This window comes from Dipteris shenzhenensis, chromosome 2 (genome assembly GCF_047967505.1).
Source record: "Dipteris shenzhenensis isolate YYH24624 ecotype China chromosome 2, Dip_SZ_1.0, whole genome shotgun sequence".
NCBI lineage: Eukaryota > Viridiplantae > Streptophyta > Polypodiopsida > Gleicheniales > Dipteridaceae > Dipteris > Dipteris shenzhenensis.
The window spans coordinates 27,202,661-27,224,427 of NC_141597.1; the positions used below are offsets into that span (position 1 = coordinate 27,202,661).

Genomic DNA, 21,767 nt, shown 5'->3' on the forward strand with positions numbered 1-21,767 from the left:
GAGAGAGTGAGCAGAACGTCGAATGTGCAATAGAATAGAGTGTTAACAATACAAAGGGGGGATAAGGTTTTGTCTAAGTGACAAACCTTATCCTTCACTAACCGTAGTTAGTGAATTAACTGTGGTTAGGAGAAAAAACCTCTAAATGAGGAAAAAGTGCCCCTAACCCACTTCAATACTTTACATTGGTCACTGCCTAGAATTTATCAATAATTCTAACACCCCCTTGTAGTGCCAATGTTATGTACAAGGAAATGATCAATCACCAAAAGGAGATAAGTTCAGGGCACTGCGAAATGCCTCAAACTTCTCACATGGAAGTGCTTTGGTGAAGATGTCTGCAACATTGTCATGTGTCGACACATAGATCATACTGATCTCTCCTGCATGCAACTTCTCTCTGACATAGTGATAGTGAACCTCAATGTGCTTCGTGCGAGCATGAAACACAGGATTCTTTGTCACTGCTATAGCACTTTGACTATCAGTGAGAATCGGAGAAGGACCCTCCAATGAAAGATGAAGATCAGCAAGCAAATGACGCAGTCAAACACATTCAACTGTCGCTGTGAAAGCTGCCCTGTACTTTGCTTCACATGAGGAAGTAGCCACAGTAGATTGCTTCTTGCTCAGCCAAGAAATGCAAGCTTTGCCCAAAAAGAAACAATTACCACTTGTGGACTGCCTAGTGTCATAGTCTCTAGCCCAATCTGAATCACTGTAAGCATGCATCTGCAAGTCACCCCCCCAGGGAAACATCAAGCCATAAGACTTTGTGTGTTGCAAGTAACGGAAGATGCGTTTTACAGCCTCCCAATGTGTTGTCTTTGGGTTGTGCATATACCTGCTCACCTGAGATATTGCAAACTGAATATCGGGCCGTGTATTGCACAGATATATGAGGCATCCAACCGCCTGACTGTAGAGTGTGGCATCTACAGATTCTCCTACATCATACATTGTAAGCGTCAGCCCTGGCTCCATGGGAGCGGCTATAGGCTTGCAATCTTGCATCCTGAATCTATCCAAGAGTTTTTGAACATACTTGGATTGAGACATAATGATACCACTTCTCTCTTGAATGAATTGGATCCCCAAATAATAATGTAACATGCCCAAATCTGACATGTCAAAAGTGGCTCTCAATTCAGACCATTTGGCCCTGTGAGCAGTAGGTCATGTACATAAAGAATGATGACCAAGATTTCCCCCCCATCCTTCTTGATGTAGAGGGTACTTTCAGTTGGACTATTGCTGAAACCTTTGTTGAAAATGGGAGAGGGTGAGAGACACATGATTGGAGACAAGAGCTGAGGCACAATAGCTGATGTTGATAGTTGATAAAAACGTAGCAAGTACATGGCCTCATTTATAGGCTGGGCAAGCCTTATCTTCCCACACTGATACCTCATAGATGAGGTCACACACAAGAGAATCTAGGGGAGGAATCACACCTACCACATGAGGTGGCACAAGTGGCCTTAAGACTCTTCACACTCACACAACTATAGGACACTCCTAGGACTCTAGGACCACGCACACTAGGACCACACACACTAGGACTCCGATTCCAACAAACCCCCCTTCGGAGCTAGGGTGAGAGACTATGACATCATCCATACTGTGCATCCTAGGCAATCTCAGAGGCTAACAGCTGAGCATAATTCAGAGGTTGCGTGGGCAACTAGAAGCAGTGTGGGTGTACGGGCAGGTAGAAGCTCCGCAATATGGCGGGCAGAATGGTGCACAAGCGCGCGTGGGTTCGGACCCCACAGCCAGCACGAGACGGCGCCAGGTAGCTAGACCTGCGACAGCTCCGGTCTTGTAACAAGGCGATGACTTGGCGGCGTCTCGTATGTACCGGCGACTGATGACCTGAGGGCCGTGGCCATCGACTCGCACGTCAACGCAGCGGAAGCGTGGTGGGCCCATAAACCTCACGATCTGTTGTCCATGATTCGGCTCATTGATTCCTTGTTGCCTCCCTGTCTCTTGAGGATGCCTTGATGTAGTAGCAGCCCAGCAATTCAGTCGTCATTTCGACTGACACAGGTCCTGTTTGTGACCAATTTACTGCCCGAAACCCTAATTTTCGCCCCTTTACAATTTATGCTAAACTTCTCGAATTTTTTGGGTGTTTTCATGATGTGAGGGTTCCCAACCGTTGAACGAGAACTCTTCTGTCAGAAATTTAGAAAAGCCCCAATTTTTTGCAAACCCTAATTTGGCAGCAACCCTAACCCTAAAATTTAGGGCTTTTCTGTTCTGTGTCTTCCTTTGGCATAATTGAAGCATCTACCATGTAAAATTTGGGCCTTTTTTGAAATCTGAGTAAACATTGTAAGGGATTTAGACACTGGCTGTAATAACAGCTAAGACCTTCCCACCAATGGATAGCATAAAAAACTCCTCGTTCATTGAGAAATTCTCAGGGAGCAATTTCCCAACTTGGCAGACAAAACTCCGGCTTCTTCTTATGCGAGAAGGAATATGGAATATCACCAATGGCAAGGAGCCAAAACCCCAAGGTGATGATGCTAGAATTAGTTGGTGGGAGAACCAAAACGATAAAGCAATGGCTATCATTGGCCTAGCTCTAGCTGACAACCTTATCCACCATGTGGATTTTGATAAGACAGCAAACGACGTTTGGGAAAAGTTAGAGAATTTGTTTGGAAATAAGATCAATAATTCCAAAGTATTTCTCAAACAAAAACTCTTCAAGCTCAAGATGAAGGATACTGAAACCCTCAATGAACACTTGAGCAATCTTGGGTCAATTCTCCAACAATTATCTGCCATCCGAGCCATTGTTGAAGATGATGATCAAGTTGCTGTACTTCTCTCCAGTATTGAAGACATTTCCAAGTACAATGAGATCCTTGCTGTCCCAAGAGTCAGCCGCAATATGAGCTTTAAGGATATGGTAGCTCATCTCATTGATGAGGACCGTAGGCTTACAGAGAAAGCAGAATCTTCCTTCGAATCTGGCAAAGCATTCTTTCTCAAGAATAAGCCCAAGAAGAACGGAAAACCTCTTAAATGTAATTACTGTCAGAAACTTGGCCATCTAGAGGATCGTTGCTTCAAGAAAATGGCAAAGGTACAAGCCAAAGAACATGCCAATCTGGTTGCGGAGTAGAGCGAGGACGAAGACGATGAAGCTACACCTTCTGGACTTGAGGAACAAGCCTGCACTGCTGCTATTTCTGGTCTATCCTCCCATGAGGTGATAGATGAAGAGTGGGCTTTCTAGAGTCATGTGTGTTAGGTACTCTGCCTTGGGTAGTCCCCCTAAAATGATGTAATAATTTGTCATTTTGTGTGCCTTGTCCTATAAAGGCTCCACTTATTTCCATGTACCCAGTTAGGAGACAGGGGGAGTTGTTATGTCTTTCCTTTATCAGGCTTGGCCGAGTTCCAGGATGTTGGTGTACTCCATAGACCTATGAGTTGGTCATGCATCCATGCTCAGATTTGAGTCTCTGATCACGTTGACACCTAAGCCATGAGAGTGGCACAAGTGGCCTCAAGACTCTTCACACTCACACAACTATAGGACACTCCTAGGACTCTAGGACCACGCACACTAGGACCACACACACTAGGACTCCGATTCCAACAACCCTTGCTGGACAGAAAGGCATCTATCTTTGCCTACCAAGCACGGGGAGCCTGCTTCAGCCCATATAAAGCTTTATTCAGCTTACATACCTTACGTGCATCATCTGATACCGCAAAGCCTGGAGGTGGTTTCACATACACCTCTTCCAACAAGTCTCCATTTAAAAATGCTGTTTTTATGTCCAACTGATGGACTTTCCAATCCAAATGTGCAGCCATGCCAATAACACTTCTGATGGTTGTCACCCTGGATGTAGAGTTTCAGCGGGGGAACCAAATGCTATAGGAAGCATCCCCTCAAACACATCATCTGAAGAAGCTGGAATCTGAAATTCAGCATGTGTATGTGCTGAATTTTCAGAGAATATAACCTCTCTACTAACAAAAATCTTGCGTGTAGCAGGATTGTAGAGACAATAGCCTTTGCTTTGTGAACTATATCCCACAAAAATGCATTTGAGTGCCTTATCTGACAACTTGTGTCTAAACTCCACAGACACGTGGGCATATGCAACACAACCAAAAACTCTGAAATGGTCCACTGAAGGCTTTCTCCCATGCCATGCCTCATAGGGAGTGACTGTCTTTAAAGCCTTTGTAGGAGCCCGATTCAAAATATAGTTGGCACACATGAGGCCTTCAAGCCAAAACCTGTGAGGCAACTTCTTACTTGTGAGCATGCATCTATCCATCTCCATGGCAGTGCGATTCTTCCACTCAGCTTTGCCATTCTGTTGAGATGTAAGCCTCACTGTAAGCTGATGCGTGATGCCTTTCTCCTTCAAAAATGTCTCAAATTTATGAGACATATGCTCTCCCCCTCGATTTGTGCGAAGTGTCTGCACCTTGAGTCCTGTCTCATTCTCAACCATAGCCACAAAGTGTTTGAAATGCATAAACACTTTTGATTTTGACTTGAGACCATAGACCCAAGTGTAGTTGTTGAAGTCATCTATGAATGTAACAAAATAGAGATAACCCCCAAAAGCAGGTGTCCTCATGGGACCGCAGACATCACTGTGAATAAGCTGTAATTTCCGTGTAGCTTTCACTGCACCATCCTTCTTGAAAGGAAGTCTATGCATGTTGCCAAGGATGCAACCTTCACATGCATGAGGAGGAGGCGACTCCAAAGGAGGTAATGCATCAACCATATCATGCCTCTGAAGTGTCATTAAGCTGCCATAGCTCATGTGCCTATACTTGGCGTGCCATAACTCTGCATTCTGCATCGCAGCAGTGGGAGTGCTAACTGATAATGCAAGATCGGATCTTTTTTCATATAGATCAAGCTGAAAAAGACCCGATACAAAGTGTCAGACAACATCAAAGCATAGTCATTCTCTTTGTCTCTGATTGCACACTTGTCATCATAAAAAACAACTTGAAATCCTCCTCTATTGAGTGAGGACACTAAAAGCAAATTCTTCTTTATCCCTGGCACATAGAGAGCATCTGAAATTCTGAAATCTATGCCACCAGTGGATGTGAGAATAATGTCTCCCACTCCACACACTGAATAAGAAGAATTATTCGCACAAGTCAGCTTCTTTTTTTGGTGGGTGGAGGATGTAGAGATATCTACAAAGAGACTCTTCTTGGAAGTGATGTGCTTTGAAGCACCACTGTCAAAATACCAAGTATGAAGTGTCTCATCGACACTAAGAGAGCATGCATCCGTTAAGGATCATAACTGCAAGTCAAGAAAGCATATGGGTCATCATCATTAGTGGCTGTAGCATCTGAACTACCCACTGAAAAATCTGAAGTGCAAGACAGAAAGGCTTAGTGCTCTTCCACAAAGTTGGCTGCAACATCTCCCCCATCATGAGAATGTGGAGCTGATGCATCTGACAAAGCCATACCGGAATCCCTTTTCTTCTCTTTGGCTATGCGCTTCTTGCATTCTCCAATATAATGGCCTGGCTTCTTGCAAAAATGACAGATGCCCTTCTTTTTCTGCTTATTTGTATCACCCTTTGCCTTATAAGAGGGCTGTCTTGAATCAGCTTTATGCTGATTTGTGGGCTGATTGGCATGTGGCTTTTGCTGCCCTTTACCCTTGGCCTTGAACTTGGAAAGCATGGCATGCTCGCCAGCCCGGGTTGCCATATTTCTGCGTGTCTGCTCCTCCTGCAACAGAAGTCCTACCAACTCGTGAAAAGAGAGAGGATTGCTGCCTCCCCTCAATGACAAATTCAGCGAGGTGTGGAAACCGAGATAGGGGTGATCATCTCTGAATCCGGAATGACTTCATGAATATTCAGCAACTGTTCCCTCAAGTCCTGAAGCTTTGTGAGGTGAGAATTCATGGAATCTCCCTCCTCCATATGGGTATGGGAAAGTTCTCGCTTCAGAAAGGAAACCCTAGCATCATTTCTTGCTGCAAACATACTCTCTAGTATCTCCCAAGCTGCCATAGATGTCTTGCATGACCGAATATGAGGTATAATGAACCTCTTGACAGAAAGAGAAATTACTGAAAGAGCTTGTGTATCTCTAGGGTCCCATCTTTTCTGCTCAACTGTGGGAGCTCCTGGAGCGGTTGCTCCAATGACTTGTACTGCATTTGCACCTCTACCCCTGCCTCCAGCTGTAGGAGTGACAGGTGTAGCCGCTGTATCTGGTCTTGCTTCATCTCCATTGACATAATCCCAAAGATTTCTGCCAACTAAGATATTGCGAACCATGAAACTCCACAAGGAGTAGTTGGTGCCATCCAACTTATCCTTCTGTGTGAGAACTCCAAACACCTCATTGGGGTTGTTCTGAGCCATTTTTACCAGATAATCTCAAAAAATACAGCAAACTGACCAAGTAAAATCCCTTCCTGGGATGTAAAATGCACAAGTGAAATCTGCAAAGAAAAATCTACCGACAGTGAAAAATACTGTCAGAGCCTATCAAAGGCTCAAAATGCACTTCAATTATCGTGCAAATGCTCTCCAATGTCACTCAAAATGAGTCCAAAATTGCCTGCAACAGTCCTAAAATGCTTGTACACGGAGATCAGAATGCCAAAAGCCCCAATTTCTTCAGGGAAATTGCATCCAAAAGAGAGCAAATTGCTTGAAAGCCCAAAAAATGCAAGAAATTGCAGTGTAAAGCAAAAAGCCCCAAATTTTTGCAAGAAATTGGAACTCAAAAAGGGGCAAATTGACTGAAAGCGTATCAGCTTGATGTCAAGAATGCATTTCTCAATGGTTATCTAGATGAGGAAGTCTACATGTATCAAGCAGCAGGTTATGTTGAACCAAGAAAGGAGAACAACGTTTGCCATCTCAAGAAAAGTCTCTACGGCTTAAAGCAAGCACCCAGAAGTTGGTACAACAGAATTGACAAGTATTTTGCTGATCTGGGATACATGAAGTTCAATGCAGATCATACTCTCTACTACAAAGTTCAAGGGGAAGACATTACTATTGCACTTTTGTACGTAGATGATCTGATTGTGAGAGGAAGCAAGGATAGCTTCATCAAAAAACTAAAACAAGACTTATCTACAGAGTTCGATATGAAAGATCTTGGACTTATGCACTATTGTCTTGGAATTGAGTTCTGGAGAGATTCAGATAGCACATTCAACTGAGTCCAAAAAGCCTGCAAAGCTCCCAAATTGCTCTTCTACTGCAAAATTGCAATCCAATTGCAAAAGCCCCAATTTCTTGCCAGAAATTGCAATCTGCCTGCAATACTTGTCCAAGAATGCACAGAAGCCCCCAATTTTTGTTCCAAAAAATGCAATGTGCCTACAAAAGATTATCTGCTACCAAAATAGAGCTACCTGTACCTTGAGTCTGTTGCTGGATGTATGGACAGCAGCTCAAATTTCTAGACAAACAGCCCATACAGTGTGTACGGACTATATGAAAATGCCCGGAGGTACATATGTGGGTCGTAGATTTCGAGGTAGGTATAGGTCCCACGTGCGGTCTGAGCTGTACGGCATGTACGGCGTAGGTGTACGGAGAATGTATGGTCATCATCAGTTGTACGGATTGGCAGCGCATGTGCAAACTGATGAGCTGAACGGACGCAGGTACGGCACTGCACGTGTGGCTGTACGGACAGGCACAGTATGAACAACAGGGCTCTGCATTGCAAGTTGTACGGCGTCGTACGCTTGTATGGACGGAGTGTCGTACGGACAGATAGCCGTATGTTGTACGAGCTACGTACGAATGGGAACCTGCAGGTGTATGGACGATTACATCGATGCTTATATGGTTGATGGCGTCGTGAGCAGGTTCGAAATCCGTACTATTGTACAAACGACTGTTGCACGGATGTACGAGTTGGGAGCAGGGAGCTGGGCGGTGGAAGCAAGGAGTTGGGCCAGAAGGATGGTCTGCTCTGATACCAAGTAATAGAAATGAGAGATAGAGAGCAGGAAGCCAGAGAGAGTGAGCAAAACGTCGAATGTGCAATAGAATAGAGTGGATTATATTTAATACTTTTTTAGAATGCAACAGAGTCAAAAAGTGGCTGTAGTTGTTTAAAGGGCCTTTTTCTTGGGATAAAACTGACATGTGAAATTGAAAAGTAGTGCTGAAGGTGATGGAAAGCACTTTTGCATTACAACATGATAAATCTAAAAAGTAGGATTTAACAGCTTGGGAATTCTTGAAAGTTAACGATTTATCTAACTTCGTTATACTCTTCTCATGCCTAATTTTATCTCTTATTTCTTGGGTCATCCTCTCAGCAATTCCCTCACAGATTTTAAATTTGGGAATTTTCAGATGGTGCATTGATTCAGGAGGCCCAAGTAGAGGACCACCAGAGCTGCATGATATACTTGCTGAGTATATCTGGACACAATCTCCTGAGATGGTATGTCCAAACTTCCAATCTGTTGTAATATCAGCAAAATTTGCCTATAAGTTTAAACAAGAATATCTTTTGCAGGTTTTTTTGATCATGCCTATAAGTTCCCTTCTGCCTGCCCTCTCCTGCCCCTCACTCTTTGTTGCTGGCTCCCCCCTCTCCCCCTCCATCTGTTGCCTTGCCCCCTCCCCTCCCCTTTCGCCTCCTTCCTTCACTTCACTTTCTTCCCCGCTACGGCCTCTCTCCCCTCTCCCTCCCTTCTCGCTGCTGTACCTCCCTCCCCCTCCCTCCCCGCTGCTGCTGCCTCCCCCTTGCCCCTCCCCTTCGCCTTCTTTCCCCCTGCTGTTGCCTCCCTCCCCACTGCTGCCTACCTGCCTTCCTTCTCCCTTTGGCCTCCTTTCTGCTGCCTCTCCCCTCCCTCCCTTTCCCTCCCCTCTCTTGCTGCCCCCCCCTCCCTCTCTGCTGCCTTCCCTCCATCCCACGCTCCTTCCTCTTAGTTTTTTCTCCCCCTAATAACAGGCAGATCCTAATTCTATTTAAATCAGCCTTTCATCTTTGATTGGAGAATGGAAACCCGCTCAGCCAATCCTCACCCCCTTCCAGTGGCCGTGAGAACTTACATTTTTTCTAAAGACAAGCTGCTGTAGCTTTAGAAGGATGTGGATCCTCACCACCCTCTATGCATACACCCATGGGTCCCACCCCTCAAGGACCTAGGATAGATTGGATGCTTGCTGCCTTGCCTTATACCTTACCTCCCACCTATCAGATGTTTGTTTATTGGGGCGAGGTTTTGTCCAGGTTTTTTATCCTTTTGGAAAAGTAAGGAGTGTAGTTTTGGAGGCTAGCCCCTTGGCACTTGGCTCCAAGAAGAATTTTCTCTCACCTTTTTACTAGGCTTCGACCCGCCAGTGGAGGAGGATAGATGGGTCACATCGCACTTTATTAGATATTTTAGTTTGCCTTAGGTTTACCACCGACTCTGTGCCACGATTGTAGTTTCCTTTGGTTTGGTCACAGAGATCCCTCTTCTCCCTGGTTTACACTCTTCCGCAACAAATAGAGCTATCAGGTCCGACGGTGTCCCCAGTGTTAGGGTCGTCGTCACTGACCCTGAGCATATTTTGCTCTAGCATCTAGATGGCTCTCTCTTTCGGCAGAGAGTTGAGGTTGTGGGCAGGCAGGACCAACGTTCGGCTTGTTCTAGAGACGGCGTGTTATGCTCAAGCCGAGATAACATGACCACAGAAGGGTCGGTGGGCATTTTCCTTTAGAGGACCAACTGTCGTATTTTATTTTATAGCGCTTCAAGTATATGGTTAAAGGAATCGATGTCAAGGTCCTTGGTGAGGGCGAATTGACACTGACTAGATGGCCCTAAGGGCAAGGGCCTAGGTTCACCGAAATCTGTAATTGCCAAGGGGCAAATGGAATTAAATGATACTCCAAGAGAGGGGTAAATGGTGTACCAAAGGATGGCCCTAGGAATGTGACATGTGGCATGCAGAACCATCTAGGGACTTGTGGGCTTTGTGTACAACATGCAAGGTGGAAAAAACGTAAGAGATATATATACGATAGCTTGCTGTCACAAAGGTTGGTTGGGAGGAACAACCTTGTGTCTTCGCCGGTGATCTCTGAGAGGTAGTTATGGTTGAGCATTTCAATTGGTATCAGAGCCAAAGGTTGTCGACCAAGGGTGAAGGTGTGTAGAGGGGTTTATGGTCGTCCCGAATCCGTTTGCGCTGAAATCTTTGAATCAAGCTCAATTCATATTAGATTCAGTGCCCGCATTTACTTGGCATAGAATATGGTAGCCAAAAGGCAAACGCATCCCCACAAATACAAATAGCCAGTTGACACCACTGGGGTGATTTATGAGTATTCCCAGTGCACAGGTCTGAGGGCTTTTGAATCTATGGGAACTTGTTGAGGTGCCGCACAATTTTCATAACCGATTACGTCAAAGTGATAGCGGCTGATAGAGTCATGCCAATTGGCGAGTCAAGCGACGCCTTTCATGTGGTCACCAAACCCAAGCATAAAATATACGTCACGTGAGTAATGGTAGATAATATGGGATCTTGAGAGTGTACAGGATTAGTCGGCTGATCGTGGAACATAACGGAGGTCTCTTTTGACGTTGCGTGAAGGTAGCTAACTGGTTATGGGGCTGATAATATGCGGGCTTGCTCGCAACAGCGAGATAATGATGGTGGTTCATTTTTAGGAGTCTATTAGACACTAAGGTTCCATTTCACAAAGGTGTGGACATAGGGAACCACGGGCTGGGTTGTACGAGCAGCTGATTGTAAGCTAGTGTGGATTTGGCGGTCCAATCTTCAGGATATTCATCTCTACTCTCTTGGACATGAGATCATGATCAAGATAAAGTAACCAGGGGGTTTCTTTTCTTTATCTAAATCTCAACTATTTCAGAGTTCTTTTTATTACAGCAGTAGTTTTTTCAATTATTGGGGTTGCAGGTATTTTTCTAGTATAGGGAAGAGTGGTGATGCTTTGCAGTTTTACAGTTATTGTTGATGCTTGTATAGCTGTGTTTCGGGTATCTAGTGTAGGCTCAAGGAAGCGGAAGAAGATACAAACGTGGAGCAAAATGCTGAAAGCCGTCACATCAACAACTAACAAATGAAAGTACAAAGTACAAAAATAAAGGGGAACCCTAGGACAATGTCCTAGTGGTACCACTAGTACTGGGTGTCATAAGACACCAAAAGTACTATGTGACCTAAGTGCCAATAACTAAAGCTACATGGCACATACTAGGGCCCATAGGGCATCAATATCACCGGGAGATGATGGTCTACAAGCCCCCCTCCATGGTATGGCTGAAGTATTTAGGAAATGTCTCAGAATACTTGGTATTTTCTGGTCATGGTGGCACATGTTCATTCCAAGGGATATAGCCACATATGAATGTACAAGGTAGCCAGATCATGTAACAAAGGGAACCAAGCGTAAAGCCAGTCGAAAGACTTCAAACTTAGGACGAGGAAGTGCCTTTGTAAACATAGTTGCTATGTTGTCCTCTGTGGGAAGGTAGGACAACTCTATGTCTCCTGCTGACAACCGCTCTCGAACATAACGATAGTGAACCTCAATATGCTTGGTACGCGCATGAAACACTGGATTACGCGCAATAGTCAAAGCACTCTGTCTGTCCGTGTAGACCATAGTGGAGGATGTCTAGCGGATACCAAGATCTTCAAGTAACTGTTGAAGCCAGACACACTCCACTGTAGCGGTGAAGGCTGCCCCGTACTCAGCCTCACAGCTGGATGTGGCAACTGTTGGTTGCTTCTTGCTGAGCCAAGAGATACATGAATTGCCAAGCAAAAAACAGTTGCCGGTATGTGACACTCTGGTGTCGGAACAACCTGCCCAGTCACTATCTGCGTAAGCATGCATGGTAAGTGAACCCTGAACACCATAGAAGAGGGCTAAATCCTTAGTGCCTTTGAGATATCTGAAGACTCTCTTCACTGCCTGCCAATGCTGTGAACTGGGCATGTGCATGAACCTGCTGAGTTGGGATACTGCATAGTGTAAGTCAGGTCTGGTGTGGCACAAGTAAATGAGACATCCAACAGCCTATTGGTAAAGAGTGATATCACATGGTGGGCTCCCATCATGAGCTGAAAATTTGAAGCCAGGGTCCACTGGAGTAGAGATTGGCTTGCAATCCTCAAACTGAAAACGATCAAGGGGCTATCCAATATACTTGGACTGTGACATCATAATACCTCCCTCAACATGAGCAAACTGAATGCCCAAATAATAGTGCAGCTGTCCCATGTCTGACATTTCAAAAGCTTGCTGCAAATCAGCCTTGAAAGCACAAGGGCTCTTCAATGCAAGCTGTAGCAAGGAGTGCAAAATCAAGAAAGTGACCATGCATCTGTCTATTCCCTGATCTTGTCCGGGCAGCAAGAGGTTGATCTTGTTTGCTGTCCCTCAATGTGTCAAGAAGCCATCTGGGAACTTGCCTTTGCTGTCTATTGACAGCTCTTTCTTAAATCACTGCATCATGAATATTGGGATCATTTTGTGCTGAAAGAGGAACCTGCAAATCAGCATGGGTTGCTGGCTGATCATTGCTTGTTGGAGGGCTTGCAGGAGGCTCATGTTGCTGGTCAAAGTCCCACCCTGAGGGAAGAAGAGGTAACCAAGAGTCAAAGGCATAAAACGTGTCAACTTCTGGCTTAGCTTTGCAGTCCACAAGAGGAGAAGCTGAATATTCAGCAAAGATTACATTTCTACTGACAATAATCTTCCCAGTATTTGGTTGGTACAACCGATACCCTTTGCTCTCCTGGCTGTAACCAATAAATATTGCCTTATCCTCAAGCTTATGTCTCAGCTGAGATGGTACATGTACGTATGCAAGAGACCCAAAAAGTCTTATGTGTGAAAGTGAAGGCTTCCTGCCTTTCCATGCTTCATAAGGTGTAACAGTCCTCAATGCCCTTGTAGGTGATCTATTCAGCACATAGTTGGCACACATCACCTCATCAAGGCAAGGACTTGGCCATACGCATGCATTTGGCCATCTCCATAGTGGACCTGTTCTTTCTTTTAGGAACAGGATTATGCTGAGGAGTGTAAGGAGTAGTGCATGAGTGAACAATGCCCTGTGAAGACAAAAATGCATCAAACTCCTGTGACATATACTCTCCCTCCCTATCTATGTTGAGGGTGACAAGCTTGCATCCTTATTCATTCTCAACCATGTTCAGCCACCTCTGAAAGCATGATAATACTTCAGATTTGGCTTTAAAGCATATACCCAGCAATATCTTGTGAAGTCATCAATTAGAGTCATAAAATATTTGTACCCTCCAATGGCATTTGTCCTCATTGGGCCACAGACATCACTGTGCATTAGCTGCAATTCCCTTTGTGAGAATTTTGGACAATCCTTTTGAAAAGGAAACTGATGCATCTTACCCAAAAGACAACCCTCACACGTTTGGAAACTGTGTGAGTTTGAGGTACATCATTTGCCATGCCCTTTGAATGTAACATGGCAAGAGCTCTATAATTTAGATGACCCATTCTCTCATGCCAAAGATGAGTTTCAGCAAGCTGTGAATTTGAAATAGCAAATGCTTCAATAGAAAGTGCAGCTGAGTGATAATCAAGGTGATAAAGCCCCTTTTGCAAAGTGCCAATGAGAACTATGGCATTGTCATCACAAAGATCATATACTAGGCATCGGTATCCATCAAATATCACTCTGAAACCTGAAGTGGCAATTGCTGAAATTGAAATCAAGTTGACTTCAATTCATTTGTCAAAGTGACAGAATGGCTTGAAATGGATGTGAGCTGCACATCTCCAATTCCTTTTACAGCATAGGAATCATTATTAGCACATGTGACAGTCCCCCCTCGAGGTGCATTAGCCAAGGAATGAAACAACTGTCTGCAAGAGGCTACGTGCTTGGAAGCACCACTATCAAAATACCAAGACTAAGCATCATTAGCAAAAAAGCATGCATCAACTTTGGAGGGATCAAAAGAGCAATGGACAGCCCATGCCCAATCATCCTGGAGAGCATGTGCATGTGAGGCATCTGTTGGCTCATGGGATTCAATTGCATTTACCTGTCAAACCTGCTTTCTTCTTCTCCGAAGCAATGCGCTTCCTGCATTTTGAAATTTCATGCCCTAGATTGCGACAATAGTTGCATCTTTTCTTCTTTGACTTATTTGCTGTATTTTGAGATACATTGGAGGAATTGCCACTGTTAGGCACATATTTAGTCTTGCCTATAGGCTTGGAAGCCTTGCCTTTTCCTTTCTGCTGCTGTGAAGCAAATGCATGATCGGGAATAGCAACTTGCCTATTAGCACGACTTTTCTCTTCCTGCAAAAGCAAAGTGACTAACTGTTCAAATGAGTAGTGATCAGAATTTCCATTGGCCACAAGTCTAAGGGTTGTAGCAAACCCTTGATATGTGTCTGGCAATCCATTCAATGTAGTGCTAACAAGCTGAGAATTAGGCACCACTTCATCAATATTTGCAAGTTGCTCCATGAGGTCCTTGATCTTTGCTAAATAGGTATCCATTGAGTCACTTTCCTGTATGCTGAGTTTTTGCAATTGTCTTCTCAAATATGCAACCCGTGCCTCATTGCGAACCTGATAAAGAGAAGCTAGCTTATCCCAAGCATCCTTTGCTGTCCTGCATGACCGGATGTGTCGAATAATGATTCTCTTGCATGATAAGGCAATGCATGAGTGTGCATTTGCATCTTTGGAGTCCCATCTGATCTGATCGTGAGTAGTAGTAGTAGTGACATGAGTATTAGAGGAAGAAGAGTCAGGAGGATTCCCCCCTGGAGGAGTGCTAGCATTAGGGGCAACCACTTGAGCATTGGCTGGCCTCAAATCAACACGTGAAATGAGGCAAAGCAATATCAATGGAAGTGGAAGAAGAAGCTTCTAGGGTGGATCCGGTAGAATGGGGAGTCCGGTCGACCCAACCCCGCAGGTGTCGTGCCTGATGGCCCATCCACGGTTTGGTAGAATTGCGTTATTAGAGGATGCCTTGCAACAGATTCTGGCTCAGCAACTGCAAGCTAATGGACCTGAAACTAATGTTCATACGGTCGAGCCTAGGAGGGCTAAGGTGCCTAATATTGCCAATTGTAGGCCAGAAAAGTATTCTAGCATCCACTACTTGGGAGGGGTTTAAGAAAGAATTTAGAAAACACTTATTGCCTCCTGATGAAGCATTTCGAGCTTTGGATCAATATAGAAACCTTCGTTAGAGAAATTTATTAGTGGCTGAATACATTGATAAATTCAGAGAATGTGTAATGAAGGTTTACGACCCTCTTCCTCAATTGGTACAGGCGAAAGATTTTATTTTTGATCTGAATGATTGGATCAAGATGGAAGTTCGGGCTAAGTACGCGAACACTTTAGATGAAGCAATTGCCATAGCCTTGAACTATGAGGATACCAAAGGAAACATACCAAGTGGGTTTATGCAGGTTGGGACTTGGTATGAGTACGGGAAGAAAACTGGGTTTAAGAAGAAGTGGGTTAGTAAAGGGAGTGCGTCGCAGCCTAGTGGCCAAGCCAAGCAGGCGAAACCAGTTGAGACTCCTTCTAAACCAAGTACCACCATTGGGGTGAAAGCAAAAGCAACTGCAACGGCAGCCCGGCTTGGTCGAAATCTTCTTTGATCCCAGAGCCAAAAGAGAAAGCGAGGAGAGAAGGCTTGTGTTTAGGGTGCCTTCAGCCTCATCGGTGGCAAGATTGTCCACGAAACAAGGATCGTCAGATGGCTGACATGGTGATCTCAGAGTGCGACGTGGAGATGGAGGGAAGTCCCAGAGTAGAACAGATGCAGATTCAGCTAGCGGGATCATCTCAAAGGTCAGTACCTGTTTTGTTATGCGTGTCTGTTGCTAAGCTAGTAAATAGTGCACCTGATAATATCCTATCAAAGCCCGCAGCAACGGGGTATACAGCCTTTATTGATACGGAGTTAATTAAGATAAAGGAACAAGTGGCCAATCATGACATCATTGTGATGTTCGACTCAGCATCAACGCACAATGTAATTAATTCCAAGCTCATAAAGAGGCTGAAATTAAAGACTAGCCCATTTGACTATGCATTTACGGTCAGGATAGCAGATGGAAGTTCAACTGAAGTATGGGACCAACAGGTTACCCAATTGGAACTTCGAATTTCAGGACTATGCAAAGAAGCTTAATTTCGAAATGATAGGGCTTGCTCACGCGGGTATAGCCCTGGGTAAGGCTTGACATTCTAAGAAGAATCCTGCCATAAATTGGAAAAAGCATATCTATCAGTTCAAGTTGAACGATGTGTTGTTTGTCTTGCGAGGTAAAACAGACATGCTTCAGTGACCGTTAGTTTCCGTAATGGAAGTTCGAAAAACTTAAGAAGAGTTTTTGTTTCTTTGTACAGTATCGGTAGAGCGGATTGATGGTCCATCGATGGGCTAGCACTGATGTTACCCAAGATGGAGAGATGGCTAAGTTGGTTCGGGTAATTTTTTTTCTCTTGTCAATGAGGACTGTTAGCTAGAATATTCATGGCCTTGGCGGTTTCCTAATTGCTACCAAAGGCAGAACATTCCTAATTAGCTCCCTCTAGTTGTCACAAGGGCTCTCATTTGGCATTATTTCTATTCAGAAACATGAGTTGGATGGTAAAATTTGTGCAAAGTTGAGTAAATGATGCGGGAATACTACCGATTGATACATTGGAAGAAGCAGGCTTTTGTCTGTTGAAATGAGGAGTTAATATTAGCAACAACTCTAAAGACTTTTTGCGTAAATTCCTTGAGCGCCCATCCCCGTCACTCCTCACAGACACCCAGATTTGGCACACCTACACACGCACACTATATGACATTCCACACCAACCCGCCCTCTTGCACTCACCTGGTCCTACTTCCTACCTCTTTTCACCAAGGGTGGTGTCAAGGACGCAATATTGAAGCTTAACAAAGGATCATGAGGGGTTATCCACTGAGTTTATTGCATACAAGATTAACATCCTAGTCCCGATCTTAGCAAAGCTCTTCAATGAGGCAGTCTGTCTTAGCTTTCCACATACCTGGACTCTTAACACCATCACACCCATTCACAAGGCAGGGGATCCCATGAACCCCGAAAACTATAGGACCATCACGATCGGACATGTCATGTCCTATATATATGCATCATAGTTGGTACAAAGGTCAGTCAATTCGCAGAGATGCAAGGACTCAGAGCAGAGGGGTAGGCCAGCTTCTGACGTGACCACAGATCACATACTCATACTCAGGAGTGTCATCGAGGAGGCCAGCGCACGGAGACATAGGGTCTATTGTTTTTTGTGGATTTCCAAGCAGATCATATGGGCTGTTATGGCAGTCTATGAGAGGGTTTTGGGGAAGAGTCTAGACATGAGCTGGATGGACAAAGGATATGATGAGCACTGTTGGGGTTGAACAAGGGTGCCCACTATCATCAATCTTGTTTGGCCTCCACATAGACAAGGTCGAGACATTTATGGAGACATTGGTGGGGCTAGATGCTCTCTCGATGGTTCCTTGATTCAGGTCCTATTGTATGCATATGACGTTGTGCTATTATCTTCTTCTGCGAGGGCCTTCAGAGACACTTGGATGCTTGATAGGCATTCTGTGAGTTGCACGTTTTGAGGGTCAACCTTGGTATGACCAAGGTCATGATCTTCAACACATTCTGAGAAGCTATGAATAGAGAGCGGTTTACTTTTGATGGATCCCAGTGGAAATTGTTTCATCATATAGTTATTTAGGAGTTCTCTTCTTTGACCCTATTTTCACGATGAGACTTGCAATGGAGTCCCATTTAAGTAGAGGATATGCTTCGGTAGCTCGGTTGGAGAGACAATGCTTCCATCCACACTCTCAAGACCCTCGAACCAAGGCTCTCCTTTTGGACTTCTTGGACCGGCCAGCAAGCATGTATGGCAGCCGTTGTTGGGGGCCAGATCTCTCAGATGCAGATTGGGCTAGGGTAGAGCATCTCCAGGTTCTCATGCTATCGCGGGTGTTACACAGTAAGCCGTGAGTTCCCCACCTAGATCATTCAGGCTGAGTTTGGGTCATCTTCGTTGTAGCTTGATGCGGCATTATATGTCATCACATATCTGAACCATGTCAGAGGGTATAGTGATTGCACCTCAAGGCGTCATATACTACCATGGCTAGCTCTGTCTCTTCTATTGCCCTAGTAGCTGAGGGTGATTAGAGACGTTGGCACACATGTGGGTGGTTGAGAGATTGGGATTCCACATGGACAGATTACCCCCCTTTCAAGTTTCAGTATATCATTGATGCGCCATTTCTCCTACTCGGATATCACGAGATCAACCAGATCAAACGCGAGTAGCTACACACATTCAGGTTGGCACCAAGTGAGCTCCTATGAAGCTCACCTTCTGCAGAGAGCATTGCTTGCACATCTCCAATGAGGGATTTATTGATCCTCTAGGGTATACCCAGATTCACCTCCCCCATTTATTGAGGATCTCTATTGGACAGTTTCAGGTTTCATCGCATCGACTCTGCATTGAGAGTGGGTATGCTAAGGGAGTACCCAGGGAGAGGCACATATGTGCCTTGTGTGATCTACAGGAGATCAAGTTAGAGGAGCACTTCATCTTCAAATACCCTGTGTACTACAAGATCCGAAAGGGGAATAGCTAGATGGCCATCTGTTAGACAGAGGATGGCCTTGACATGTGCGGAGTCTACTAGATGGTGACTTCATTTTGAACATGTTGATGGTACTTGCAGTGCATGAAGACATTGGCATTTCATGATTGGAAATCATAGTACACGTGTGCACCAAGATGGTTAGCTTGTATGGAGTCGGACTGGAAGAAAGAAAGAAAGTTTATTAAAGTCTTCGAAAGACCGATGGGTCTGGTCGACTATATATCAATCTCATCATCATCATTATCATCATCATCATCATCATCAATGGGGGCATGAGATCGGCGATAGAGTGTTGTCGGCCACTCACAGGTGCAGCCCTGGCACGTCTCTTGGTCATAGCTCTGCTTCTAATCAGGGCTACCGTGACCCCTGTAGGTTGGGTTCCGACTCTAAACAGGGAGGGGATGTCCCCAAGTGTGATCTGTGTGTCAACCCTCTGTTTGAGCTGTCGGGTCATTAGCTCCGGGTCACGGTCATGTTGAGGCCTCGTCTCGTGGGGATCCATGAAAAAACTCCGTGATAGAGCTCTGAGAGGGATCAGCCAAGGAAAATTTCTGCTCCTGTGTCTCCGTGCTCGAAGTATCCTCTTGCGGTGTTCGAGCACCTCATGAATGAAACCTGCCAAACATCGGAGAGGAATGGGGCCAAAATCGCATAGCTATCTCTAAAGAGGCAGTAGAAACGCCCTCGGATCTCATAGTAAAGAGGACACTTAAAGATGAAGTGCTCCTCTGTCTCAACCTCCTGCATGTCACACAATGTGCATATGCGCCTCTCCCTGGGTAGTCGCTCTGCTTTGTTGATCTCGATATGAAGTCTATATGAAGAGACCCGGAACTGCCCAATAGGGATCCTTAGTGAGTGGGGTAAGTAGATCAATAGAGATCCTTAGTGAGTGGGGTAAGTAGATTTGCGTGTATCCTGGGGGGTGAATGAAACCCTCAGCTGTGATATGTAAGAAGTGATCTCTGTAGAAGCTAAGCTTCACTGGGAGTTCACTCGGTCCCAACCAGGTTCGAAATGTGTGTAGCTGTAAGAGATCCTCACGGATAACTTGGTTGACCTCATGTGATAGGAGGGGAGAAAATGGAGCATCCACATGTTGTATTGGAAGGGAGGTAGTCTATCCATGTGGAGCCCCAGTCGCTCAAACCATCTCTCTGTGCGTGTGTACCGGCACTTCTGGTCCCCTCCTGCTACAAGTGCCATAGAAGAGGACAGTGCTAGCGATGGTAGCCTGCTACGCCCAGAGTCATGGACCAGAGTTCGAGGATGTGTTCAATTTGTTTCTAAGAGCTTCTCCATGGGAGCTGATGGAGAAGTTTCATCGACACGAGGGTGTTGGCCCATAATGGCTCGGTGAGAGGGTGTTTTGGAATAGAATGGTCACTTCCCCCCCTTGTGGGCCCCCATATGAGGAACGCATTGGGGGAGGATGATGCATTAGGTTGGGATGAAGGAGATGAATTAGGTCTTCCATGTGGGTAGCAATCTGGTTGAAACATGAGTAGGAAGGCGGACAAGCTCAAGACAGGTTAGGGCATAATAGGGACCACAGGCCTACCGGCCTGCCATGTGGCAGGCTGGCAGGATAACAGACTGAGTCGGCAGTCTGTGGGTCCGTCGTCCCTGTTTGGGTCGGCTGGTCTGTGAGCTAGTCGTCCAAGTCTGTGGCAAGATAGCCCCTATAAAAAGCCCACTTAGGAGGCAGTTCAGGCAGTTCAGCCTGCAGTGTTATTTACCTTCTAGGAGCACACCAAACAAGGTGCAGATCTACACACATAGAATAGCCACAAAGGGTTGTTCAGAAGGGAGGAGCAGGACTCACATGTAGCTACTGAAGTCTATAGACTATCCCCCTCATCCCCCATTCCACCTTTCTTCTCACCCTTTGCTCCCTTCTTGAGACTTCTTCATGCTCCCTCCTCATAGATGACAGCTAAGTCTAAAATATGATCCACAAACAATTGTTTATTAGACTACAATGATGTGCTAAAGTGCTACTTGGTTCCTACTTGCCCTCGTTGCCTCTTTGCTTTGGAGACTATTCAGCATTGCTTATGGGATTGCAGACAGGCGAGAATGACTTGGATGGGTGTAGCCAGGATTTTCAGTCACTTTGCCCACTCCCCATTCTTTATGACATGGGGCTCAGTGGCTTGGCTTTCTCTTACAGGGCCTCAGGTATTCTATGAGAGACTTGACTCCTCTCGGGCCATTTCGATTCGACGTCATCAGGTTGAGTCCTGTTCTTTGGATGTAATACCACATCTTCCTTTTGCAGCTGTACATGCCTCTGTGGATACCTCTTGGGAGATTCTAGCGAGCATAGCAGTCTGGCATATCTGGAGAGCCAGATGCACAGAGGCATTGGAGGGAACTTAGGTTTCATCCCTCGCACACATTGGCTAGACAGACACCATACATACCTTGATGGCCGTATGGACGAGTATGCAGGGAGACTCCCGTGCAGCCTCAGCTAGAGGGGCTTCTTTCTTCAGGGAATGGAAGGATTCTCCTTTCTTCTCTGAGACTCCTATAGGGTTGCGGTGGCACTTTCAGTCTCGGCCTTGGTTGTTTTCCACCTCACTTTGAGGGGGTTTATTTAACCTCATGATTTCATGATGTATTCCGCTTTGAGCTTGCTCTCGCAGGTTTTTTCTCTTACTTAATAGAAGTCTCTTTCTTGAAAAAAAAAAAAAAAGGTGCTACTTGGTTTGGTTTTGTAATTGCATATCATGGATTTCTGAGACAAGCGTTATCTTTTGGGATGCAAATGCTTTATTGACTTTCCATGTCAAAAAATTTGCAGGATTTGGGAAAAGCATCCTTACACTTTGTCCGTGGAAGTCATCTGGAGATGTATGCGACAGCCATCATAAACTACATGAAGAAGGTGTGTAAATTGACTGTTTCATGTCTTTCTTAAAAAAGAAACGGATTATTTATTGTCAAGCTTACAATTCGAATTCATTGGATTTCTTGTCACAAGTCCTACCTTCAACTTCGACCTGCTTCTGTGAAGCACCGGAGAACAAAAGTTAGGCTTGGTCTGCTG

The 21,767-nt window shown here is 45.1% G+C and overlaps 1 protein-coding gene across 1 annotated transcript in view; it reads left to right on the plus strand.

Annotated features, from left to right (window-relative positions):
• The window catches only part of LOC147904562 (golgi-to-ER traffic-like protein), an 84,777-nt gene that overhangs the window by 40,831 nt on the left and 22,179 nt on the right, over positions 1-21,767 (plus strand). Inside the window, exons 6-7 of the mRNA XM_087394739.1 lie at positions 8,367-8,457; positions 21,522-21,605. Of these exons, the coding sequence (XP_087250865.1) occupies positions 8,367-8,457; positions 21,522-21,605 (175 nt within the window). The remainder of the gene's footprint in view (positions 1-8,366; positions 8,458-21,521; positions 21,606-21,767) is intronic.